At 40.9% G+C, this 24,302-nt stretch overlaps 1 protein-coding gene and 1 long non-coding RNA gene across 4 annotated transcripts; both read left to right on the forward strand.

Moving 5' to 3' along the window:
• Positions 1–1,285: 1,285 nt before the first annotated feature.
• On the forward strand, positions 1,286–3,558 carry LOC144030599 (uncharacterized). Of its 2 annotated transcripts, none has more exons than XR_013287298.1 (5): positions 1,286–1,651; positions 2,095–2,345; positions 2,537–2,708; positions 3,123–3,271; positions 3,373–3,558. It is a non-coding gene; the product is annotated as an uncharacterized LOC144030599 (long non-coding RNA). The 2 variants fall into 2 exon arrangements; XR_013287299.1 differs by having other exon boundaries at positions 2,095–2,270.
• A 1,819-nt stretch (positions 3,559–5,377) lies between these two features.
• Positions 5,378–23,332, forward strand: LOC144030159 (arginine and glutamate-rich protein 1-B-like). 2 transcript variants are annotated; one of them, XM_077536189.1, is made up of 4 exons: positions 5,383–5,941; positions 11,850–12,075; positions 18,220–18,303; positions 22,021–23,332. In XM_077536189.1, the coding sequence occupies exons 1-4, from the start codon at positions 5,616–5,618 to the stop codon at positions 22,183–22,185; spliced, it is 801 nt and encodes a 266-aa protein (XP_077392315.1). In that variant the 5' UTR covers positions 5,383–5,615; the 3' UTR covers positions 22,186–23,332. The 2 variants fall into 2 exon arrangements, with proteins under 2 accessions (XP_077392316.1, XP_077392315.1); XM_077536190.1 differs by lacking the exon at positions 22,021–23,332 and having other exon boundaries at positions 5,378–5,941; positions 17,681–18,272.
• Positions 23,333–24,302: the final 970 nt, after the last annotated feature.

The following is a 24,302-nucleotide window of genomic DNA, read 5'->3' on the forward strand; positions in this document are numbered from 1 at the left end:
GTGAAAACCCGGGGTGAGGCTGCGCAGTCGCTCTGCCACACACCGGCTCAGTCTCGTACACGCCTCCTTTAGCGAGTTGGAATTCTAGCGTTTGCGAACATCTTTATATTGATTTCCAGGTTAGTGATTTATTAGCATAGCATTTTGTTAATTTATTTAGCATAGCTTGTTGTAGTATAGAATTTAATTAGATCACAGTTTTTACTGCTGCTGTCACTCACAGCCAGATCACACCCAACCCTCTCCTCCTCATCAGCCCAACAGTCCTCCAGGCAAAGCCTCTTTTCAGCAACATTTTCAAATATTAGCGAGGGATGGTAACCCCACTCTGCAAGCTGAATTCTCGCGGTATTTGTGAGTTCACAAACTCCCGAGAATATATTTTGTACTGACCCCACTGATTTTCACCTATCCATGCACTCCAGATCGGATCACAAAATTTGAGTCCGGATCGGATCGTTTTTCGGATCAGCGCAAAAAAAAATCAATTCACCCATCCATCCATCCATTTTCCTGACCGCTTATTCCTCACAAGGGTCGTGGGGGGAGCTGGCGCCTATCTCATCTGGCTCTGGGCAGTAGGCGGGGGACACCCTGGACTGATTGCCAGCCAATCGCAGGGCACACAGAGTCAAACTAAATATCAATTCAAAATGTCTAATATAGCCGTTTATGATTTAGGAATACAATTTTAAGTGCAATATAAGGCAAAAACATTCTTATCTTATACGTGTTCCATGTGTAAAATAAGGTATTAATGGCTTAAAGTTGTGTTTGACATTTTGAGTTGAGTTGAGTTGTTTCTCTCTCTCTCTCTCTCTCTCTCTCTCTCTCTCTCTCTCTCTCTCTCTCTCTCTCTCTCTCTCTCTCTCTCTCTCTCTCTCTCTCCATATATATATATATATATATGTATATACAGTGTTCCCTCGTTTTCCGCTGGGGTTAGGTTCCAAAAAATACCTGCAATAAATGAAATCCGCGAAGTAGTTAGCTTTATGTTTTACAACTTTTATAAATGTTTTAAGGCTCTAAAATCCCCGACCGCACAATTTATACACTTTTCTCATTGAGGCATTTACATGTTCTCACATTTCTCTCTTGTTCAAACATTGACAATGTTCAAACCTTCATAATTTTTATAAAATGGGTATATTACTGTAAAAGAATATGCCAAATTGCACTTAAAGACCAAATGTGAAGTAAGGTTGGCCAACCATGTTTTTGAGTAATACCAATGGCTAAACCATTGTAAGCATATTTTCGTTTTTTTTTTTGATGCAACCCTTTCAGGTTCTTAGTTTAACCCATAGCAACGCCCTTGACAACGAAAATGCTTTTCTTCGACAATCTTCGGAAATTTTCGGAAATGACGTCACACCGGGAAGTCGCGAGAGAAGTCGGCCATTGAACTGCATTGTTTGCATTGCTACTCGGTAAGATGACCCGGCGATGTGTGGTGATGTATTGTTCTCAAGCTAAAGAAAAGTTGTATGAGTGGCCAAAAGATAACAGGGCACGTAAATGGTCAACTTTCATTCGCACGAAGCGAATGAATTTCACGCCATCGTCGAGGAGTGTTCTCTGTTACAAACACTTCGAAGATGCCTGCTTCCTCAACCGGTCTGCTTATGATAATGGATTTGCAAAAAAAGTAAGTATGATTACAATTATTTAGAAAAAAACGTGGAATTTATGGATAGATCACTGATGACTTTGACAAAGCAGAGCTTCCAACAGTTGTGGAATGAACAGTAGAAACTAGCGACGTGAACCGAAAGCTAACGTCTCGGTGCTATTCATATCAACGATGAGTAATAATGGCAGTGAGACAAATTGTTCTGAAAGTAAATTTCAATAGGTTGGCAGCATTGCTTTGTTGATCAAAGAACATGACACGTCCTTTTGAAAAACTTCCAATCATATGTCAATCTTACTGCATTTTATGAGTCATTAAATAATTAAATATTTGGTAAGGCAGGGTTAGATGAAATGTGATAGTTGTTTTTTATTTTTTTTATTTTTTTATTTTTGCCTGTAGGTTTTATAGGTTTTATGAGCGACGCATATTTTTAGTGTCACCTTATGTTTCTGCAGGTTATTGCTCAATACAACTGCTGTCCCAACAATTCACCTGCCTCCACAAGACCAGCAGCAGATTCAAAATCCACCTGCCCAGCGTGCAGCAGCAGCTAACCGAGAAAGGAAGCGAGCCGTAGCTGAGGCTATCACCTCTGCAGCTGCCTCTGAACAAGAAATGGCTGATTACGAGGGTCAGTTATTGCAGGATCAATCCTGTTCAAACAGCCAAGATGATGAAGTTATGCCACCACATAGTGTGGATAAAAGTAAGTTAGGCGGAGTTGTTTTTGTCACTATGTACTTACCAGGTATTATTTATATTTTTATTCTTAGAGTTGTTGCTAGTTTAACCTGAAAATATAAATATTGTAATACCTTGTATCTGTAGAACAACCAAACATCTGTCACACGCCAACTAACATTTATAACAAACTAAGGAAATGAAATTCATTTGAAGGTACTGAAGTCAATGTCGCAGTGGTGGAACTCCTGACAAATACCGTGTTTGTCAACGATGTCATGAAGATGTCTCACCTCGGACAGACCAGTGGTGTGTAAGCTTTTCACAGTGTGGTGAATCACTTTGCCCCAAAGATGTACAACTTCTCGTACAAAGGAATGAAAAGCAGGTGCGTTTAAGAAAACTTTGATATGTATGAAATGGAGACTATAGTGGTGATGAGGGGGGAAAGTAACGTAATGAAGCACTTGCTTTGAGGCTCCTCTAGATGGTGCTCATGGCTTAAACATAACAGCTAGTGCAATGGAAATTTATTAAATTTCCACTGCATCTGTTCAACCAAAAATGCCATCTCAAAGAATCGAAAAAAAACCATATATATATATATATATACATATATATATATATATATATATATATATATATATATACATATATATATATATATATATAATGTGCTTCTTCAAGTGTGATTTGTCCATGACTAGTAGAACATAAGGAGGAAATGTAGAACTTAGAGATATAAAGCTATTTCATCACAATGTGACAATTTCTTTATAAGGCAATTTTTGTTCAATTCCAGAATCATTCTCGCTGCTATGCATTATAATGAAAATGCTGGGAGACCACAGAAAGTGACGAAGGAAGGAATACACTCCTACTGCATCGTTTATCCCAAATATAAGAGTGGTGGCTATTCTCTGAGAAAGATATTGGTGGATGAAACTTATGGTAAGTTATGAAACAAAAACAATTCCAGGCAGATGCATTACTGAGTGTAACCCATATGTCACCCAAATATTTATCATCCCAATTTATTTATTTTTTTGTAGACTATGTGAATGACTGCCTTTCAGAGGCGATGAAAGTGATTGACGTTCCAAATAAGTACAAAACCGAATGATGTGGTAGTCGAGCCACAATTTCTTACAGCAGCAGTGAACAGACCGGACAAGTCAAATGTTATTGCTGAGCACCATACGAGATTCCTCAGGAAATAAAGAATCATATTCCTTGTATTAAGTTGTCCTCATTTGTTTATTCTTATTATGATGCAACCAGTACAAATCACAGTTCTGGAACATTTCTCTGTGAAACACGAAACCCTTTGACAGCTGACTCCTCTTCTCCTGGTGGTGGAAAATGTGCCCTGATACAAGACATTGCAACATGCTGGGAGCAGAACACGGTTGTCCAGACCAAGAAACTTCCAGCACCAGCGCACCAATTGTCTGTCGGCAATATGTCTATACTTGGCATCCTGTGGCCCATCAAATGCCTTGCCTTTGTACTGCTGCTTGTAGGTCATCCATGCCACCTATAATCCATATGGGTTCAGGCACACAGCATTGAATCCAGGATGATCAGTGATGCAGTCCAGTACCTGATTGAAGTGTTCCTCTCCTTGTAGACGTAGTCACTACTTCTTGAATTTCATGGCAGCAAACACATTCTACAGCTGTAGGCATTTGCTGGCAATTACCACAAGTACGCCTGAAATTTATATTAAAAAAAAAAAGTAAAATACTGAGCGATGACACCATGAGCAGAAATGTTATTGAACAAGTGTATTGCTATACCAATCAGTCAATAATTCTGTTTATGAAAACATCCATCCATCCATCCATTTTCTTGACCGCTTATTCCTCACAAGGGTCGCGGGGGCTGCTGGCGCCTATCTCAGCTGGCTCTGGGCAGTAGGCGGGGGACACCCTGGACTGGTTGCCAGCCAATCGCAGGGCACACAGAGACGAACAACCATCCACACTCACAAGCACACCTAGGGACAATTCGGAGCCCCCAATTAACCTGCCATGCATGTCTTTTGGAATGTGGGAGGAGACCAGAGTACCCGGAGAAGACAATGTAATCAGAAAACTCAAGTCCCCCAAAAAAACAAGTGTTCAAAATAGGCTTAAAAGATGTTAGAGACTCCGCATTTCGAACATGGTTAGGAATGCTGTTCCAGAGTCTCAGTGCCTTAACAACAAAACAAAAGCTCGATCACCTTTAGTAGGGATGAGCAATACCAGTGATTTTGGATTTGATCCGATACCAAGTAATCCTGAGAACAAATATCGTAATACCGATCTGATATCGATACCGGAAGTGTTTTACTTATACCTTTATTTATTATTATTATTTATTTATTTATTTTAAATACACAAAGCTGGAAAACACATCTGTGCTGCTGCTGTTGTCACACCAATGCACCAAGACACACACATCCTCAATTGAACCAAGCTACCTCAAACTATTGTGTTACCAATTTCATGTCACCTCATCAACAGTTGTGTGTAGTGCCCACGAGATGTGTGCCTTGGCCTTTAAGCTGATATATAATTTAAAAAAAGAAAAAGATGCCAAAATCGGGGTGATGTGAGTTATTTGACTATTTCTAGTAAGCAGTCGTGCAGCAGAATTTTGAACTACTTGTAGTTTGTTCAAAGAATTCTTGTTCAAGCAAGTAAATTAAGAAATACAGTATCCTCAAATGGGAGAACCCATCTGATTTTAGCAACATTGCAGTCTTGCAAGTAGCATGATTGCATGAGCATTTTTACATGGATAGCAAACTTCAGTTCTGAATCAAATATCACACCAAAATTTCGAGAAGAGGATCTAATATTCGAAATAATACAGCCAAGGAAAGATTGTAGCCTAGCTGACACTTTCTTTGGGTCAAATATACAGTAATAACAAAATGAGCGTTAATGTGTCCTTATAATAGATACTTCTCCGTTACGCTCCTCTTTAAGGAATCACTGGAATAGAGAATGACAGTTCATGTTCATTGGTTAAGAAGTCCCGGAGAATAGCGAATCAAAACCAACTCCATCCGCTTTGCATGATGGGAAAATAGTTTTCGTCAAATCGCCATCTTTGCTGGATACAAGCTAGCAAGGTGCAAACAGCTTTCGAATGACAATTTCTGTTCAAATACAACTGTTGAAGTGGGTACGATTGTTCATTTTAAACAACGTTTGGGTTTGGTACTCAACGCCGGATATTGTTCACGCATACGCTGTATGTTTTACTGGTTGGTTGGCGCTTGACGAGTTTAGTGGTTATTAACATGGGCCGCTCTCGAAGCCGAAGCTCATCCCGGTCCAAACACTCCAAAAGCAGCAAGCACAGCAAGAAAAGGAGTCGGTCACGATCTAGAGACAGGGAGAGATCAAAGAAGCGCTCCAAGTCACGAGAATCGAAGAGGAACAGGCGCAGAGATTCTCGTTCTCGTTCCCGGTCTGCTACAACCTCTTCTCGGAGGGACAGAGCGGCATCTCCACCGGAGCGCATTGACATTTTTGGAAGGACATTGAGCAAGAGGAATGCCCTCGACGAAAAGCAGAGGAAGGAAGAGGAGGAAAGGAAAGTTGAAATGGAACGGCAACGAAAAATGTAAGTATGTTGTACAAGACCTGAATAAACAGTCGGGTCGTCGCTAACGTTTTCTGCTACATGGTAAGCTAACATGCTAAGTTGCCTTGTGCTTTTGACAACGCTAGCCTTTAGCACAGGGCTATACTAGACAAGGCCTCAAATACATGGTCAACTACGCGTCGCTTTTATGTTTAAACCTTATTTCCGTAATGTTTTTTTTACATTTTAGATTCATCAGATTAGTGGTAATTCCCCGGAATATGAACTATTTCTTTAATCGCACCAGTAATATATCCGTTTTTTCCCCTACTTTGAATTATTTGTACTGAGTCGAAGGGTTTAATGAATTGAGCAATGTGATTGTTAGCAACTGCCTAAAGCATTATATATCTTTTCAGCAGTTCCATGGTTCTCTCTCACCAGTGTTGAAGTTGTTGATGGTGTCCACTTTTAATTTAAATAGGTTATCAAAATAAAATTTCTAGTTCTGTTAATTTTAAACCATTTTGAAATGGTTGGAAAGCAAGTGATTAGGATGTAGCATATCCAAATGTCACAATATATTTATTAGGGGTGTGAATTGCCTAGTACCTGACGATTCGATTCGTATCACGATTCACAGGTCACGATTCGATTCGATACTGATTAATCCCGATACGAATGGTCACGATTCGATACCGATTAATCCCGATACGAATTTATAAGTCGATTGTTGCGATTTTTTTCCATTCAAATTTAGAAAATACTATCAGTAAATTTGTACATGTACACTGTAAGATTTGTATGAATATATTTATCTAAAACTTGAGGCTTATAACCGTGAGCCACTGTACACAAACAGTTTGCAATCTGTTTCACATTTGAACAGCATTAAAATAAAAATATTAAGGCTTAATGTGCCGTTCATATAACATTCTTCCATGCTCAAGGTGTGAATCCTAAAAAAAAAATAAAAAAAAATAAAAATAAATAAAAAATCGATTCTGCCGATTATTGAATCGATTCGAGAATCGCGCGATGTAGTATCGCGATATTATCCCGAATCGATTTTTTTTAACACCCCTAATATTTATCATGGTACTGTGGGGAGGCAGTTAATATTAATAAAGCACATGATACTGTATAAACACAATAATGTTAAAAAAAAAAAGAAGGAAAAAGACAAAAGAAGAACCATCTTATATGGGTGTGTGCCACGGAAGAGGCGCGACTGTTTTTGCACATCAGCTTTGATTCTCGTTCGCGATTGGAACCCAACCAAACAATATTGAGTTTTTGTCCATAACAGCATTGACAGAAATAGGGCCCATGTAAGCCACATCATCATTGATGTCATTGTTGATGTAATGTCATTTTGGATGCAACACAGCTATTGTTTACATCGCAAAAGGTACTTTATCATGGTGTTAGTGACTTAGTGTCATTTCTTTGGCTGAAATGGAGAAATATGGCGAACTTTTGCTGTATTAGATGGTGCAGCAACGCTTCCCACAATCGCAAAGGTTAAAAAATGACGAGGAAGTAAGTTTTAAAGGTTTACTGCTTAGCGGAAGACTGATGGAACCCCCGAGGTTTAAAAGCGACGACGAAAGGCTTGGTTGTCGACCTTAAGAAGAACATTCACCTTTGACAACATTCTGTCCTCAACTAGAGTGTGCTCTGTACTTTCCGAACATTGTTAGATTTTGCCAAGCTAGTAATGTACACATGAAAAAGCAATGTTCTAATATATATAATTTAGTTTAATAAATGCAGGTAGCTGCGTGGGGCTTCGCCGGTCTGCTCCCACATTCCAAAGACATGCATGGCAGGTTAATTGAGCACACGGAATTGTCCCTATGTGCTTGTGAGTGTTGTTGGCTGTGTGCCCTGCGATTGGCTGGCAACCATTCCAGGGTGTACCCTGCCTACTGCCTGATGCCAGATGGGATAGGTTCCAGCACCCCCCGCGACCCTTGTGAGGAGTAAATTGTCACGATGATGGATGGATAGATAAATACAGGTAGTCCTCTAGTTACGAACATCCAAGTTGCGACCATTCGCAAATACGAACCTGGGTTTTTCCTGGCTCAAATTGAGGCAGAAGTGGTATCGCCCTAACTATGATGGGTGACTACTCGGGGTGTGAATTGCCTGGTATCTGGTGATTTGAGCCATAACACGATTCATAGGTTACAATTTGATTTGATACCGCTTAATCCGGATATGAATCTGTAAGCTGATCATTGCGATTTAAAAAAAAAATTTTTTTTACCTCAAATTTAGAAACACTAATCACTAAAATTGTACATGCACACTGTAAGATGTGTATGATGTATTTAACAGAAACTTCCAACACTGTATTTAACAAACAGGTTGCAATCTGTTTCGTGTTTGAACCGCATTAAAATAAAATATGAAGGCTTAATTTTGCATTAATATAACATTCTTGTGTGAACCTTAACCCCAAGTAAGACTTTTTTTGTTTAATATTTCCATCAAAAATTGATGTTTCACCAAATGATTCCCGAGCGCAGCCCCCTGCTGCTCACCGCTCCCTCAGGGGATGGGTCAAATGCGGAGAACAAATTTCACCCCACTTCGGTGGATGTGACAATCAGTGGTAGGTTAATCCTTTTTTAAAATTTTTTAATTAGGGCTGTGAATAAAAGCCGACCAAGTTGGTTTTTGGTGCGTTGATGCTTCTTTGTGGTTTGTGGTCTCTTTAGACTGAAAAGGGAGAAAATTAACATTTCATCGAACATAAGACGTGTCTTATGTTTGTAACAAAACAGTGCGCGTCAAAATCGCTAAATAAAGAAGAGCTTTAATGAAGTTATTGCCGCCGGCCAGACACACGTAAGATGGCGGGTAGCCCGACCCATCAGCAACAGGAAGGCATTTCTACTTACTGTTGAACAGAGCAAAACATCCAGGTCAGGCCACAAGCCGATTTTTTATTTATTTATTTATTTTTTTCCTTAATGGAAGATTGTACATTTCACATTTACTTCCACATTTTTCATCTGATTCTCTTCGTTCCAACTTAAACATATTCCACCAATTCACGCCATGAGCTCGTCCATCTTTTCCAGTTCCAAAATTCACGCCTTACCTGCAATTCCCTATTTTGTAACCTACTATTCCAAATTCATTCCAAATAGCAGATTCAACATTACTCATCTACATCCTTTCAAAGTAACATTTAACTCATTCATTTCACTTTAGGGATGAATATTAGATCCATTCCATACTTGATTCTTCACACCTTACTTTGTACCCTATTTGATATTTACTACCTTACCCCTTTCTGGTTTTCCACTACAACTTCTAGATTTATTTACTGATTCAAACCGTTCCAACTTTCAACTGTTCAGCTTTTACCTGCCAGTGGCACTGAACACGCGTGCAACATTTACCGCCCCTAACCCCTCCCACAATCTTCAATTCACAATTTTGTACCTAAATATTCCCCATACATTCCCAATGGCACATTCAGCATAATCATTTCAAAATATTCCAAATAGTGAGGCAATTGGCGCTTTTTCTTTTACATTCCCAAAATTCATGCCTTATCCACCATTCCCTGTTTTGTACCCAAACATTTCTTTTTAATTCCCAATGGCAGATTCAACATGACACAATTACAGAATTTCAACGTGATATTCAAAACGTTTAACTGTTTCATTTCACTTTCAGGATGATTCCTCTGTTCATTCCCTCCTTGAATCTAAAGACCTTACTTCATTCCCTACTTTGATTCTTCAAACCTACCCCATTTTGGGTTTTTCTGCTGTGATTTCTTCATTTATTCACCAATTCAAACCATTCCAACTTTGAATTGTTCAGCTCTTTCCAGGTCACCCATTCCCTCCTTGATTCTTAACACCTTCCTCCAATCTCTACTTGATTCATCAAACCCTGACCCTTTTGGGGGTTTTCTGCTGTAATTCTGTCATTTATTGATTATTTTTAATTATACAATGATTCAAATCGTTCCAACTTTCAACTGGTTTGCTCTTTCCAGGTCATTTCATGCCATTCAATATCATTCCAAGTCATTCCACAGTTTTTCATTCAATCTTCCAGCCTTCGCACGCAATTTCCCTAGAAATGGCATTTTCTAATTCCCTTTAAAATGATATATAATACATGGACGTAACTCAAACATTGACGAAGTTACAGCAATTTTAATGTTGGAAATCCCTAGTTTTTGGAAAAGGGGGCTTAAAGTTTTGTGTCGTCACCTGTCACCTGGCCGACAGCAACGCAGCAAGTAACGCCGTGGCACATGGCCATTTCCTTGTTTTACGCAAGTGAAGCAGAGGTGCCCGCCGGTCTTCACCAAAGTCATAAAAATACAGTATGCAATAAATATATAATAATGTTTTACAACAACTCTAAACTATAGTTTTACAATTTAAGTTACTTGTGGATAGATTTGTAATATTTGTTGTTTAAAAAAACATCGCGAGTGCACAACGCTGGCTGGTCGTGTGTTCCCATTCACTTGAATGAGAGCTCCAGCGGCAGAGCTCTCCAATCAGAAATAGCTTCGCAAGCCGCTCATGAATCGCAATATTTCATGCATGGTGGTCCATATTAAATTGTAAATATGGTTCAATGTTGGCGTGACGTGCCACTCGTGAAATGTTATGGCTGATCTGCACGCACTGAGGAATGCAAGCTTGCCTTGGACACTTCAAATGATATAGATGAAAAGGGCAGGGGAACATCAGCTGAGGAGCAGGTGTAGGGGGAAAAAAAGTGCTGAGTTGTTATATGAAATTATTAATTTGTTTTGATAGCCACTGCTGTTGCAGGCAAACCTCATGTTCCAATAAAATATTTTGCAAATATATCGTGTTGTGTATGCCTAAGGTCATGCTGTACCTCCACAAAAAATGGTGCGACCAAAAATGTTAATCGCACCAGTGCTACCAGTGGAAAAGTTAGTGTAGAGCCCTGACTCAGGCACTTTTCCAGCTTAATATTTTCAGAACTGTTCTGATGAAACATCGACTTAAAACTAGTTGAATGCTAATTTTGCCAAGGCCTGACGGTCTGTATCATTTTTACTGGCACTAAGCAACTTTGACGAGGATGGTAGGAACACTGCCACACAAAAAAAACTACAAAAGTGTTGAATGCTTTATGGCATACCAGCGTTTTTTCTATGTACAAAATTTCGAGGCGGCCACCTCCACCTGATTTGCTTGCCGCCTCCAGCCTGAGCGACTGATATCACTCAACACAGCCGTGCACACGTTTGTTGACTTACTATTTACTATAAATGCCAACAAAACATTGAAACTATGCGATAATATAAATTCATTCTTACCCTGCTTGACAGGAATAATGTCCAAAAACCTCGGTTTTGCCGACAATCGGTCGAAGTGAGTGAGTGAGACGACTCGGTAGCAGATGACCTTCACAAAAGAGCGTGGACTAGCTGCTTTTTGCTCACTGGCCTTCGGAAGCCACTCTGTAGTAAGGCAGGTCTCTGCCCGCGGGCTCGCGGTGGCCGTTCGGCACTGCCAGCGGCAGTGGAACTTCACAAGAGAGCGGGTACTGGCTGCTTTTTGCTCGGTAGCAAGGCGGGCCCTCGCCGCCGCCCCACGGAAGCTGCCCCTACGCTGCCGCCTCGCGAAAGCCCTTCGGGGTAGCAAGGCAGGCCCAGCGCCTTGACTGTCATGGGATAGCTGGATCTGCTGCTCGTCCTCCCGTCGCCTCTGCTGCTCTCGACATTGAGCCTCAGTCTGTCGGGGCTCTTTGGCCAGGGGCGGTCATCGTTGGTGGGGGGGCGCGATGGAGACGAAGAATTAATGATGGCCAAAATTGTAACCTTGGGATGGGGTATTTCTATTCACATGATTTCCTCTGAGAAAAATGTAATTTTCTCTTGTCATATATCAGTCATTTTCACTAACGCTGCTCTGTCCACTAGTCGCCAGCAGGAGATTGAGGAGAAGCTTATAGAAGAGGAGACAGCTCGACGAGTGGAGGAGCTGGTGGCCAAGCGGGTGGAAGAGGAGCTTGAGAAGCGGAAGGACGAGATTGAGCGGGAGGTGTTCCGTCGCGTCGAGGAGGCAAAGCGCATCATGGAACGACAGCTGCTGGAGGAGCTGGAAAAACAGCGACATGCTGAATTGGCAGCACAAAAGGCCAGAGAGGTAACGCTCGGTCGTTTGGAACGCAGCCCCTCTTTTCTATCTTTACTACCCCAACCATACCCTCGAGTCACCCTCTCCATCTGAGACTTGGTGGAGAATGTGTATTTGGAGGGCCTCTCTTCCAGTGTCCTGTTCTGTCTATAACCGGTTACAGTATTCACTGCCAATGGGACTGTTGAGCCCTGTTTCCAACTTCTACATTGTGGTTCAGTTTGATATATTGCACTTCCGTTGTCCTCTGATGTCAAAATTGTGAAGGCTGTCTAACAGATCTTTTTTTTTTTTGCACCCCCACTGCTGGGGCACACACCTCCAGCACAGTACTTTTGATGGTGAATATCAATTAACCATCCCAGTTATCAGAGCGAGAGAGTGCGCAAAAAATATTTTGTCTCATTGCATGGATCCTTCTTTGTATAGAATTCACTGATGGGTTACACCGTGTCGTCCTGCTTTGATAGCACGCTATTTACATACCACAACTATTATAACCAGCCCATCTACAAAAATGTTGAATTCAAAGTCTTAATCAGGTTTTCTGTTCTGAACCACACTGGCAAGCTTAGCTACTGAGTGGAAACATGACTTTACAATTCCATTGAAGTGGCCTTCTAGGGAGAGACACTATTACTTTCATGCTAAATTTCATCGTGAAATTAATCAAGCTAAATTGAGAGTTGTGTAATCATTTTGTTCGTTTGCATTATTCGTATCTTATATATATTGGAGAGCTAGAAAAATGGACCCTAAGCAAATGTCATTACATTTTGCCTCCAAAATACAAAGTGTATTAAATGTGGTGTAGGTAGAAAACAATCTCCAGAGAAATGTATCTGTTTACATACTTGGCCTACTAAAGCCCGGCGCACACGAGGCACCAATGGCGCTGTTCACGCACACTAGGCGCCGTCGGCATCTCTGCTTGTAGTTGGCGTTTATCACGTGTTTGGGATCATGTGACCATTCACATGACGACCTCCGAGCCAAAGCGATATTGCTGTATATTTTGATACTACTCCAAAAAAAAGAAGACACCTGAGGGCTGCTTCTCAAGAAATATGGTCTTGTAAGCCCTACATTAGAGGTTCCAAAATTTACTCACTAGGGCGCTACTATATATGGAGAGAGCATGTAACATGGATAGTAGAACTACGCTGTGCCGTGCACAGGTAGAGCCGATGGCGCCTGAGCATCAAACATGTTTGATACTCTGCGCCGATGGGGCAGTGCCCTCCTCGCTCATCATATGCCCTTCACACGAGGCGCAGATGGCGAAATACCGAGCGTGGCTGGGGACTGAGCGCCGATGTCACCTCGGGTGCACTGGGCTTAAACTATCTATTTAATAATTCAAAAATTACAGTTTATTTATAGTACCGTAAAATCCCGTATATAATAGGCATTTTTTCCCCGAAAATATGGTCCCAAATGGAGAGGGCATATCGTATTTTCACGACTATAAGGCGCACTTAAAAATCTTATATTTTCTCAAAAATCGGTGGTGTGCCTAACCCCGGGATTACACCGCATGCGTATGTGTTGCGTCTCCACTCCACTGCGTCTTGACTGCGTGCTCCGGACATATCAATTTTATGGACAACACTCACCGGCCGTGCACTACTGCGGTCCGGTAGCTCCGTCACCGACAACTTCCCGCTGTGTCTCGAATGATAATGTGGCATTAAAAAAAACAACAAACACACAGAAAGTCTGTGCTCAACAGAGAAGCAGAAAGAGAGGTGGATTTCCCTTTGATTAAACTCACCGTCCACTCCCATAGCTTCTGCTATGACGTTCCATGCAGCATCCTTCTTTATTTTGTCCTTATAAAAAGATGTGCCGTGTATATAATTTTGTTGCTTTCCACCTTGATTATAAATCCCTCCTTGTGCATGCTCACTGGTGTTTAAACAGTGAATTGAAATGAACGTTAAGCATCATGACGTTTTGCTGACATGATTGTGAAATAGAATCTGGTGAGTATTTTATTGATAAGTAACCAGAATTTTATTTTGAAACTGCGTCGGTCGTCCTGTCCCGCTCGATGTGTTCTGTGCTAGTTTGCCATTTGACGGATGCGTTGTCCGGCAAAAATAGAAAATGGCTGACCCGCAGTCGATCTACAGCGCACACGCAGCTGATAGAATGGAAACGAATCGGCTGCGCCGCCGGAACGCACACATATGCGGTGTAATCCAGGGGTAATAGTGCGCCCAGTTCCAAAAATCTGTAAATGTTGCGCGACTACCGTAAGTGGTCCGCTTGACTGTCTGTGTAGGAGCATTTCTGCCGAGTGTTCCCACACAGTCAGTCGAGCGCAGCAGCGCCAACGTTTTGCTTATATACAGGGAATCCATCCCTGGTTGGGGACTGGCACACATGAGAACCTGAACGACTCAGACAACGCGAGTCTTTCAGTTTCTCATGCCTGCCAGTCTTCCAGTTTCTATCTGGGGTCAAATGTGAAGGATAATTGTATGATTTGAATTAGGGCTGTGCAATAAACGAAATTCAATTACGATTTCGATTATTACCCTCCAGGATTACAAAATAGGCATAATCGTACAAAAACGATTATTAATAGTAGAGCTGAAACGACATTTCTGCCTCGGATAGCCGCTGAGATAGTCGTAGTCAAGCTAATGGCAGTATGCATGACAGTCCACGGGGATGTGAGAAACCAATTTCAAAATAAACCCTACTTTACCAAGTAGTATATGTATATCAATGCATTGTAGCACTTTTATTTTGAATTTGTTACCGGAACGAAGATATGCTCCTCTATTCGGAGTTTGTGAACAATGGCAATATAAATGCATCAAACTGTTGGGCCAGACGTCAGTAACACAAATTCGTCCTGAAGTCACGTTCAAGCCTCAGGTAAGAGGCTAAATAAATAATTTATTCCAAGGCAGGCCCGAATTGAATCAAAATTAATTTTGACCCGAAAAAACTTTTCACATGCTTAGTTTTATTTTGAATACGTTTTTATATTTTGTGAAATTCAAGATCAACACAACAATTTTCAGTTTCAAGTTTTATTTTTTCAAGTACAAAACTTTTGACCCAAATTTAACTCCATAGTTGCCTCCCTTTTTACCATCCATCCATCCATCCATCCATCCATTTTCTTGACCGCTTATTCCTCACAAGGGTCGCGGGGGCTGCTGGCGCCTATCTCAGCTGGCTCTGGGCAGTAGGCGGGGGACACCCTGGACTGGTTGCCAACCAATCGCAGGGCACACAGAGACGAACAACCATCCACACTCACACGCACACCTAGGGACAATTCGGAGCGCCCAATTAACCTGCCATGCATGTCTTTGGAATGTGGGAGGAGACCGGAGTACCCGGAGAAGACCCACGCAGGCACGGGGAGAACATGCAAACTCCACCCAGGAAGGTCCGAGCCTGGACTCGAACCGGAGACCTCAGAACTGGGAAGCGGACGTGCTAACCACTAGACTACCGTGCCGCCCCTTTTTACCATTTAAGCCAATCTTGGCGCTTTAAAGTTTAGGGGGGGTGATTGCAACGCTGAAATTTTTGCCTGTGAAAGCAGTTATGTACGTTAAGCCTCTTTCAGGTACTATGGGTAATAAACTGCCGTAATACAAACTTACCCGTGAACGCTATTTAGTAATCTAAGACACGCAATCAAGTGCCGTGTCATGTTGAACAGGCTATAGAAACTAGTGTTGTTCCGATACCGTTTTTAGCACCCGATACCGATTCCGATACCTAGCTTTATAGTATCGGCCGATACCGATACCATACCGATATCTAAGTTTTGTTTTTTTTTCCCTCAACATGAAAAAGCTGTCCTACCATTGGTTCAGAGCATTCAAGGGGCAATAGGATTTCTTAGATCGGCATGCAGTGAACATGTCACATATCAGTGAATGTTGTGCATGAGCAAGATGCTGCATCCAAAATCCTATATTAGTGTTGAAATTAATGGTATCGGCATGTTACTTGTGAGTACTCACCAATACCGATACCACTGTTTTAATGCCGTATCGGCACCTCTGCCGATACCAGTATCGGTATCGGAACAACACTAATAGAAACATTAGATTTGATGGTGTAACAAACTGTTTTGCATTTATTGTTGAGTGTTGCTGTTTAGGGGTTGTAAGTAAGTAACAACTGTTATGTACTCGGGACGTCAAAATTTGTTTGTTAATTTAAAGTTTGTGTGATTAGTGATTGCCCAGGGCGGCACGGTAGTTGACTGGTTAGCACTTCCACCTCCCAGTACTGAGGACGCAAGATCAAGTCCTTCCTGACCTTCCTTTTTATATTTTGTGAAATTCAAGATCAACACAACAATTTTCAGTTTCAAGTTTTATTTTTTCAAGTACAAAACTTTTGACTCTAATTTAACTCCTTAGGAAACCATAATGTTTCATAATGTATAGTTACTGTGTTATGGGAGCATTAAAAACATGGGGGTTTTATTTACGGGTGCGTATTATACACAGGATTTTACGGTACTTGAAAAAATTATTTTACATAATTCTACAATAGCATGAATTGGAAAACAGACGGCTCATCATCCATTTATCTTCTAAATTAGTTAACCTTTCTTTTTGCATATGTAATAATGTGTCAAGTTAGATACAACAGTACTGTATTACAGTTTCTTTACCAGCATTTGGAAAATGCCCATGATTAGGAAGTAGACAGGCTTATCTTAAAAATCAATATCATGATATAGATGTGAAAATTTGTTAAAAGTTGAGTGCTATGTGTCTATTCTGTCTAACCATCACATGCAGTGTTAAGGAGTGTTGCTTTTACAATAAAAAAATCATATGAGCCTAATGACCTCTTCTTGCGCAGGGAACAGAGTGGTCAGCTACATCTTGTAGGCTATGCACCATCTTCGTTACTTGGACTTATTCAGTACACGCACGCACGCACACAAACGCAACCAACCACATATTGATCTAGAACGAAGTCAGCCTGAGTGTTCACACCGCAGGGCTTATTGGTCCAGATTCCCCACCACTGTACTCAAATGTATTATTTTGTAATTCTTCTTCTTTTTTTTTCTTTTTTTTCAACCGAACATTTGTTCTGTCCGGGTTTTCTTGACAAACCTGATTTAGTTTGAAGTCCTTTTTAGAATGTGTCTTGTTCTATTTGATACCAATAAATTGTTTCCTGTATGACAATTAGCTTTTAGTTCTTGTTTATAACACAGATGAGTTATTTTTCCTTTTAAGAAGAGCAAATGTACTGTGTTTTACTCATGACTTGCTTCCTCTATAGGGATGTTTGTAAAGATTGCTATTGTTATTGTAACCACCTTCCAAACTAGCACTTGACCTGAGCTGGCCTGCAGCCTTTCAGCTCAGCTGTGATTTGTCCTGTTCTGTAAGTGTTACCGTGGTCCGGTTCGTCTTGAACACACACAAACATGTTGTGCTGTACTCTCCTTCACTCTACTGTCATCCGGGGTGTGTAGTATATGAAATGTGAGCTGTGGCTGCAGGCTCAGCAGTGCAGAAATCCGTTATAAAGAGGAGTACCGCGAGTGCGGTCTGGCAGAGTTCCCCATACCAACACACCCACCCCAGGAGCGTTTCTCTCTCTGCAGGGGCCACACAGTCCGGACGAGACAGTAAATATACTGTTATATGCGGAATGCTTTCATCAGTTGTGTAGGTACACATGCAAGGAAAATACGTAGGTATACATGCATTGGTGAGCCAAAACTATTCCCTATTTTAATGTATTTTTCTTGCTTAGGACATTTACTGTATATTCTTCTAGATTGTCTGTCATTTATACTTGTTCTTTGAGTGAAGAGTGCATCCCTACTGAATTCTTTAAAGTGTTAATTATTTCACAATACTACAGAATGCTCCTGATGAGGCTAAACCCCTATTCTTTCTAGAAATATAAAAGCTGGAGCAGGAGGGGGAAGGGTTCCCTTTGTGACCCCACTCTAAAGTTAGAACAATTTAGGGTGGCTGCAAAGTGGGCGGTGGGGGTGGGCGGGGGACTGGGGGACTCCTCTGTGGTGTAATAAATGAAATGAGCGTGTGCATGTATGTCTGGTGTATGAGAATGTGCAAGGTATTGTGCAGCTGTAGCTTGTTTGTGCGCTAACATGACATTGTGTCACCCATCTAGGAGGAAGAAAAATCTAAGCGGGAGGAGCTTGAAAAAATCTTGGAGGAGAATAACCGTAAGATGGCGGAGGCCCAGGCAAAGCTGGTATGTATTAAGTTAACATTTTCTTTTGATTTTGTTGTCCTCATAGATAAATTGATAGTTTCACACTTCCAGTATGATTGAAATCAGAAGTTAACATACACTATTTAAGGCATATATAAAAAGGCATATATGCTCCACCACCCCCACTTTTTGACATGAGGTCAGACTAAACTTTTGGGTCAATTCGGATTACCAAAATTAATGCTATTTGTTAAAAAACATTATGAGGGAAGTATTATTTTTAGACAGTTATTCAAAGTCATACATTTCCATCCGTTAAGATTACTAGGGGTGTGAATTGCCTAGTACCTGACGATTCGATTCGTATCACGATTCACAGGTCACGATTCGATTCGATACCGATTAATCCCGATACGAATTTATACGTCGATTGTTGCGATTTTTTTTCATTCAAATTTAGAAAATACTAATCAGTAAGCTTGTAGAGTGTAAGATTTATATGAAAATGTATTATTTATTTATCTGAAATTTCAGTCTTATAGAGGTTGTAATCTGTTTCATGTTTGAACAGCATTAAAATAAAATATTAAGGCTTAATGTTCCGTTCATATAACATTCTTCCATGCTCAAGGTGTGAATCCTAAAAAAATAAAATAAAATCTATTCTGCCGATTATTGAATCGATTCGAGAATCGCGCGATGTAGTATCGCGATATATCGCCGAATCGATTTTTTTTTAAACCGCTAAAGATTACTATGCCTTTTTAAGATTAGACTTAGACTTAGACTAAGGGGCTCAACACACGGTAGGCGACAAGCGACAGCGAATTACATATCACGTCGCCTCCCATGTCAAACTGCACACATGGGAGGCGACAAGAAGTTGCGACGGCGGCAGTCACCCTCTAGCGCAGCTTGTTGACAACTGATTTGATTGGCTATTAAATTGGAGGAAATCATTGTAAACGGACGTTCCACTACATAGTTCGAGGATGAAGGTTCACAATATATTACTGGAATTAACTGAACAATTGTTGCTAAGTGTCCACGTCACGGAAGTCATTGCATGAAGTACATAAACCTAGATGGTCGTACACTGCTAAAATTAGATCCTCCCAGTTTGCCATGTATCGCACTGTCGAGCATGCCCTGTGTTTATTGGCTCGTCAATGAAATCTTCGTTGATTGGTTGAAGACTCAGCGATGCGACAAAAGTTGAACATGTTTCAACTTTCTAGTATCGCGTCGCGGACCTACGCATGCACATCTACGTGTACGCGCGTAATTTTCACATGCACAAATATCGGGTGTCGCCGAGGGAGAGGGAGGAAGGCGATTCTCGCCTTGTCGCCTTGCTTCCATAGGAAATTAATGGAGAGCGAGCAACGTCGCCTCCCGTGTGTCGAGCCCCTTAGACTTAGACTTGACTTTATTTTGATCCCTTTGGGATGGCTCCCTCTGGGAAATATACATTTCCAGCAGCAATAACAGGGTTCCCGCGGGTTCTTAAAAAAAAAAAAAAAAAAAAAAAAGGCTTCAAAAGTCTAAAATTCAGAAAGTTAAATTTTAGGCCTTAAATGTCTTAAAAAAAAAACAGCCATATTTTCATCCTAGGTCTAAAATTTAATTTACCCAAGTCTAAAATTCTTACATCCGCTCCTTACATTCCGAGAAGTGTCTGCTCTGTAGAAAGAAAGAAAAAGAACAAAAAATGTGCATGTTGCGTTTTCTATTATTTGCGTGCTCAAAGTGGAGGAGACATTTGAGGGGGTGTGTTTGCATTGTAGTTCAGGCGGGCGGGAGTGGAGGTACGTGGGGCGGTGCAAATGAGACGGTTGGTGAGATTTGACGAGCCGCGGCTTGTTTTGCCGCGAGATTCGACAACAGGAGGGGGAGGAATTATCGTTGTTGCTGTCTGCGGACACCCCGAGCTCAACATGTTAAGCTAACACTACCGGGACAAAAACAAACAAATTGGCAGGGTGGTGAATGATGAACTTGGCAGACCTGGGTTGGTATGTATTCACTTATTTGTTTTTGTTACATTTGTTGAACTGTGTACAAAAACAACAGAAGACATCACTATTGATATTAGCCAAAGCATCATTAGCACAGTGGTGGCCAGTTAATTGCGATGCTGAAATGTTTTCTTTTTCTGAGAGGACTTTTGCCATAATGTAAGTAAGTGAAGCAAAGCAAAGCCTCTATCTCTGGTGTGTGCGAATGTCAAGGAAGCGGCCCCGTCCAGAGGTGTGAACGCACTGTACGACTCTGGCAATGTAACGCTAGCGAGTAAAGCTAATCGAAGGTGACTCTGTACTCTGTCCACTACCGGGAAACATACATTGCAAGTTTACGTTCCCGACTTTCGGCTAAGATATTGCAGTTAGTTTGTCTGAACGGGGAGTGTGGACAATTATTTTTAGCGCGTCAGAACGGAAACTGTGGACAGTCAATTTGTAAGAAAATAGGTAAATGCCAGTCCAACAAGAACTGACTCGAAATTCCCGACTTTTCCAGCTGGTTGGATGAGGTAGCCGGCTAAAGTTTGCAAAAAAAGATATAAAGTTGGGGACTTTGGGAGCGAATATAGTTGTATAGCCAAGGCAAGGCAAGTTTATTTGTATAGCACATTTCATACACAAGGCAACTCAATGTGCTTCACGCAAGGAAAAGCAACACATAAGCATCAACAAACTAGTTAACATTCACAGGAAGAAAAATAAATGAAAATAGGGTACAAAATTTACTAGAAAGAACATACAATGACAATATTAAAACATTATTCATAAAACTTTAAAACATTTAGCGTAAGGAAGTTTAAAATAATAATAAAAATAATAATGTATGTATGTATATGATTGTTATGTACATTGTTTTGAGAACTGTAGTTCATCTCAGGTTGGTCATTGTCAATATTGTTTATTACATTGTAGATGCTGTATGCTTTTGGTGCACTTCGACATGTTTGAAACCAATACAAGTTGACATGGTTTTGAGAATCAAATATGTGGGACAATGTAAAGCCATGTAAATTTGTGTATCATTCATTCAGTCGTTTTTCCAAAACAAAACAGGAAATACATAAACAAAAAACTTGTTTTCTCAATATTTGTTCCAAAAACCAAAATGAAGAAAACGGAAAACGACTTGACTTCTGATTTTGTGCACAAATGGAAAATGGGGAAAAGGGGCAACGGGCGATTTGGACTGTTGCATCAAGTTTGGATATTTTCACGTGACGCTAGTTGCGTGATCCGGAAGCGTGTTTTTTTTTTGTTTTTTTTTTAATGGGGGGGGGGTTGTTTTAACTTACTCGTGGCTCGACTTTGACAGTGGTCACGTCTTCTGGCCTCAGTGTTACCCTATTACCCCCGCTGAAGAGCACATAACCATGTTTGCACACTCAATGATGTGAAATAAAACTTGACTGTTAATAGAATACTTTTGTGTTCTTTTTTTGCTATTTTTCCTTCATAGAATATTTGATCATAAAATATTGTCATTCTTTTTAAATCACCCTGTATATCATTATAAAGGGAATTAAGTGCAGAATTTCAATATATGAATATCTCCATTTAGAATTTTTAAATTTTTTTTTTTTTTTTGACATGAGGACCCTTTTGCTAGAGCGGTCACATATGTAAACGAAACTTCTGTTTTCAAATGTATATGCAATATTTATTTTTGAGTTGCGCGCTTGTCTGTCTTAATGGTTTCCAACTTGTGACTATATGATTTTTTTTTTTCTGTCAGGCTGAAGAACAGTTACGCATTGTGGAGGAGCAAAGAAAAATTCACGAGGAACGCATGAGACTGGAGCAGGACCGACAGAAGCAGCAGAAGGAGGAGCAGAAAATCATCCTTGGCAAGGGCAAGTCCAGACCGAAGCTCTCCTTTTCCCTCAAGGCCACTGAATGATCATCCCCATCCAAGCTCTGCTCCTTATCAACCCCAGTCCTCCCATGTCGGCTGCTCGCTTCATTTTGGAAGTGCTGAACGAAGGAAGAGAAAAAGTGGTACAACCTCACGTTTAAACTTGCAACCCATCTGAAGGTCCAAAGCTTCACTCCTGGCAAGGAAGAACAAACAGATAGACCTTGATGGATCTGATTTCTCCTTGCCTCACTCTTTCTTTTCTTGACCGCTACACTTAATACTCGAGTGTGTGCTTTTGTCATTTTTATTTGAGTTTTTTTTTAGGGAATGTGAACTTTTGATGTAGAATGCTTTAACATCACCCTTACCCGAAAATAAGTCTTAACTCTGTAATTAATTGTGTACCAGTGCTCCTCTTCCATCTACACACGCAGGTACAATGAGAGTTCCAAATGAGGAGGAATAATTGTGACGTCTAGCTCAGATGACTGTAAAGTGTCATGTGCAGCATGGGAGCTGGCTTTAGCTTTTCTGATGTTTCTTTAAAAATGTACCTACTTTGCCACAAATTACAACAGATCATTGAAAAGCATAATTATTTCCTTTTCTTTTCAACCCATCCCTCTTTTGTCGTTTTATAACTTTTGGCTTATTTGTCCATGTCAAATTCACGCTGGTCTTGTTACTTTGTTGTACATGCATGAATGCTGGTTGAAAGCAACCTCCTTGGAATTCATTCAGTACCGATAAAATGAAGCCTCCCTCCCAAGCTGTCCATGACCAACCCTTTGACCCAATGTTGGAGTTTTTCTATTACATTGTAAGGTCACAGTAATAACTAAAACTTTTTTTTTTTTTTTTTTTTTTTTTTTTTTTGAACGACAGTTCAGAAATCGATGTTTTTTTTTTTTTTTTAGCCCTGTAATTGTACATCAACCTTGACAAGTTGCATCCCTTGGTAAGTCTGGAAGGGTAGAGGATGGCCAGATTCAGGTAAGATATGGATTGAGGTCAGCGAGGTGTGTGTGGGTGTGTGTGTGTGTGTGTGCGTGTGTGTGTTTGAGAGGGAGAGAGCGAGGGTGTGAGAGGGGACGAGCTGACCTCAGGTGGGTATGCTGGTTTATGTGGGTTTCCTCGTGTAGCATTTTCAATTGTCACAAGAATTAACCAATAAAACCATTGAAACGTTTTGACTGTTGTTAATTGTACATCCGACAACGTATTGTTTCGATGGCTTCAAGTTTCTGCTGATGTCAGTTCAGTGTCCACTTGACCAATATCATCGCCAATGGACCGAAACGCAAAAGGCCTTAACCACCTAATTTTACGATTGTATTTTAACCAGTGGTGTTGTCGAGGGTATACGTGGATGTACTGCATATACCCACTTAATTGTCAGTCAGTTTTGTGCCTACCAACTTCTAAATCCGCTATCCACTTCTCAATCCCCCTTGATGTGCACCATTCACCCATGAGCCACCCTCCGCTGCCTCTGACTGGCCTCCACTCAGTGTCTTATTGGTTAATTAAAGGCATGAGGACTGATCCGCCAATCAGAGAATGACTAGGGTGGGTCATGCCGAGGACTTTATTGCTAATGCATGGGTGCCAATGCCACTCCATTTGATTGACAGGTCTCTCCGTCTCCTGCACGGTGATCGTAAATGTGAGCGAGGCTGAAATAAATGTTTTTCCAGTGAATGATGGCACGTAGGCTATCCGAACATACTGTACATATGATGAAAACCTCATTCGCCGGTAAGTTTTAAACTAGTTTCCAGATAAATCATTGTTTTAGGAAGGTCAGTTGTCATTGCACTTTGGGATAGCAAATGTGAAGGATTGCTTTGAATTCATATGGACAGAATGTTTACTGATAAGGCTACTTTTATCACTATCCTGTGAGTATGGAGGTCTCAGAAAGTGGCTGTGGTTAGTCCGCATAAGTGGTGCGGGGGTGGGTCAGCACCTGATGACATCATAGAGTGAGCACCACCGTTTTCTTGGGTTGGGAGGGGCTGGTGCTGGGAGAGCAGAATGACTTAAATTTGTCATAGAGGGGCGAATGGAGGAAAACGCCACGTCGGTGATGTTTTTGGTGGGGGGGTTCCCTTTAGAATCCCACGTACCCACAGGGGTTCGCACACCCCGATTTGAGA

This window comes from Festucalex cinctus, chromosome 11 (assembly GCF_051991245.1).
Source record: "Festucalex cinctus isolate MCC-2025b chromosome 11, RoL_Fcin_1.0, whole genome shotgun sequence".
Lineage (NCBI taxonomy): Eukaryota > Metazoa > Chordata > Actinopteri > Syngnathiformes > Syngnathidae > Festucalex > Festucalex cinctus.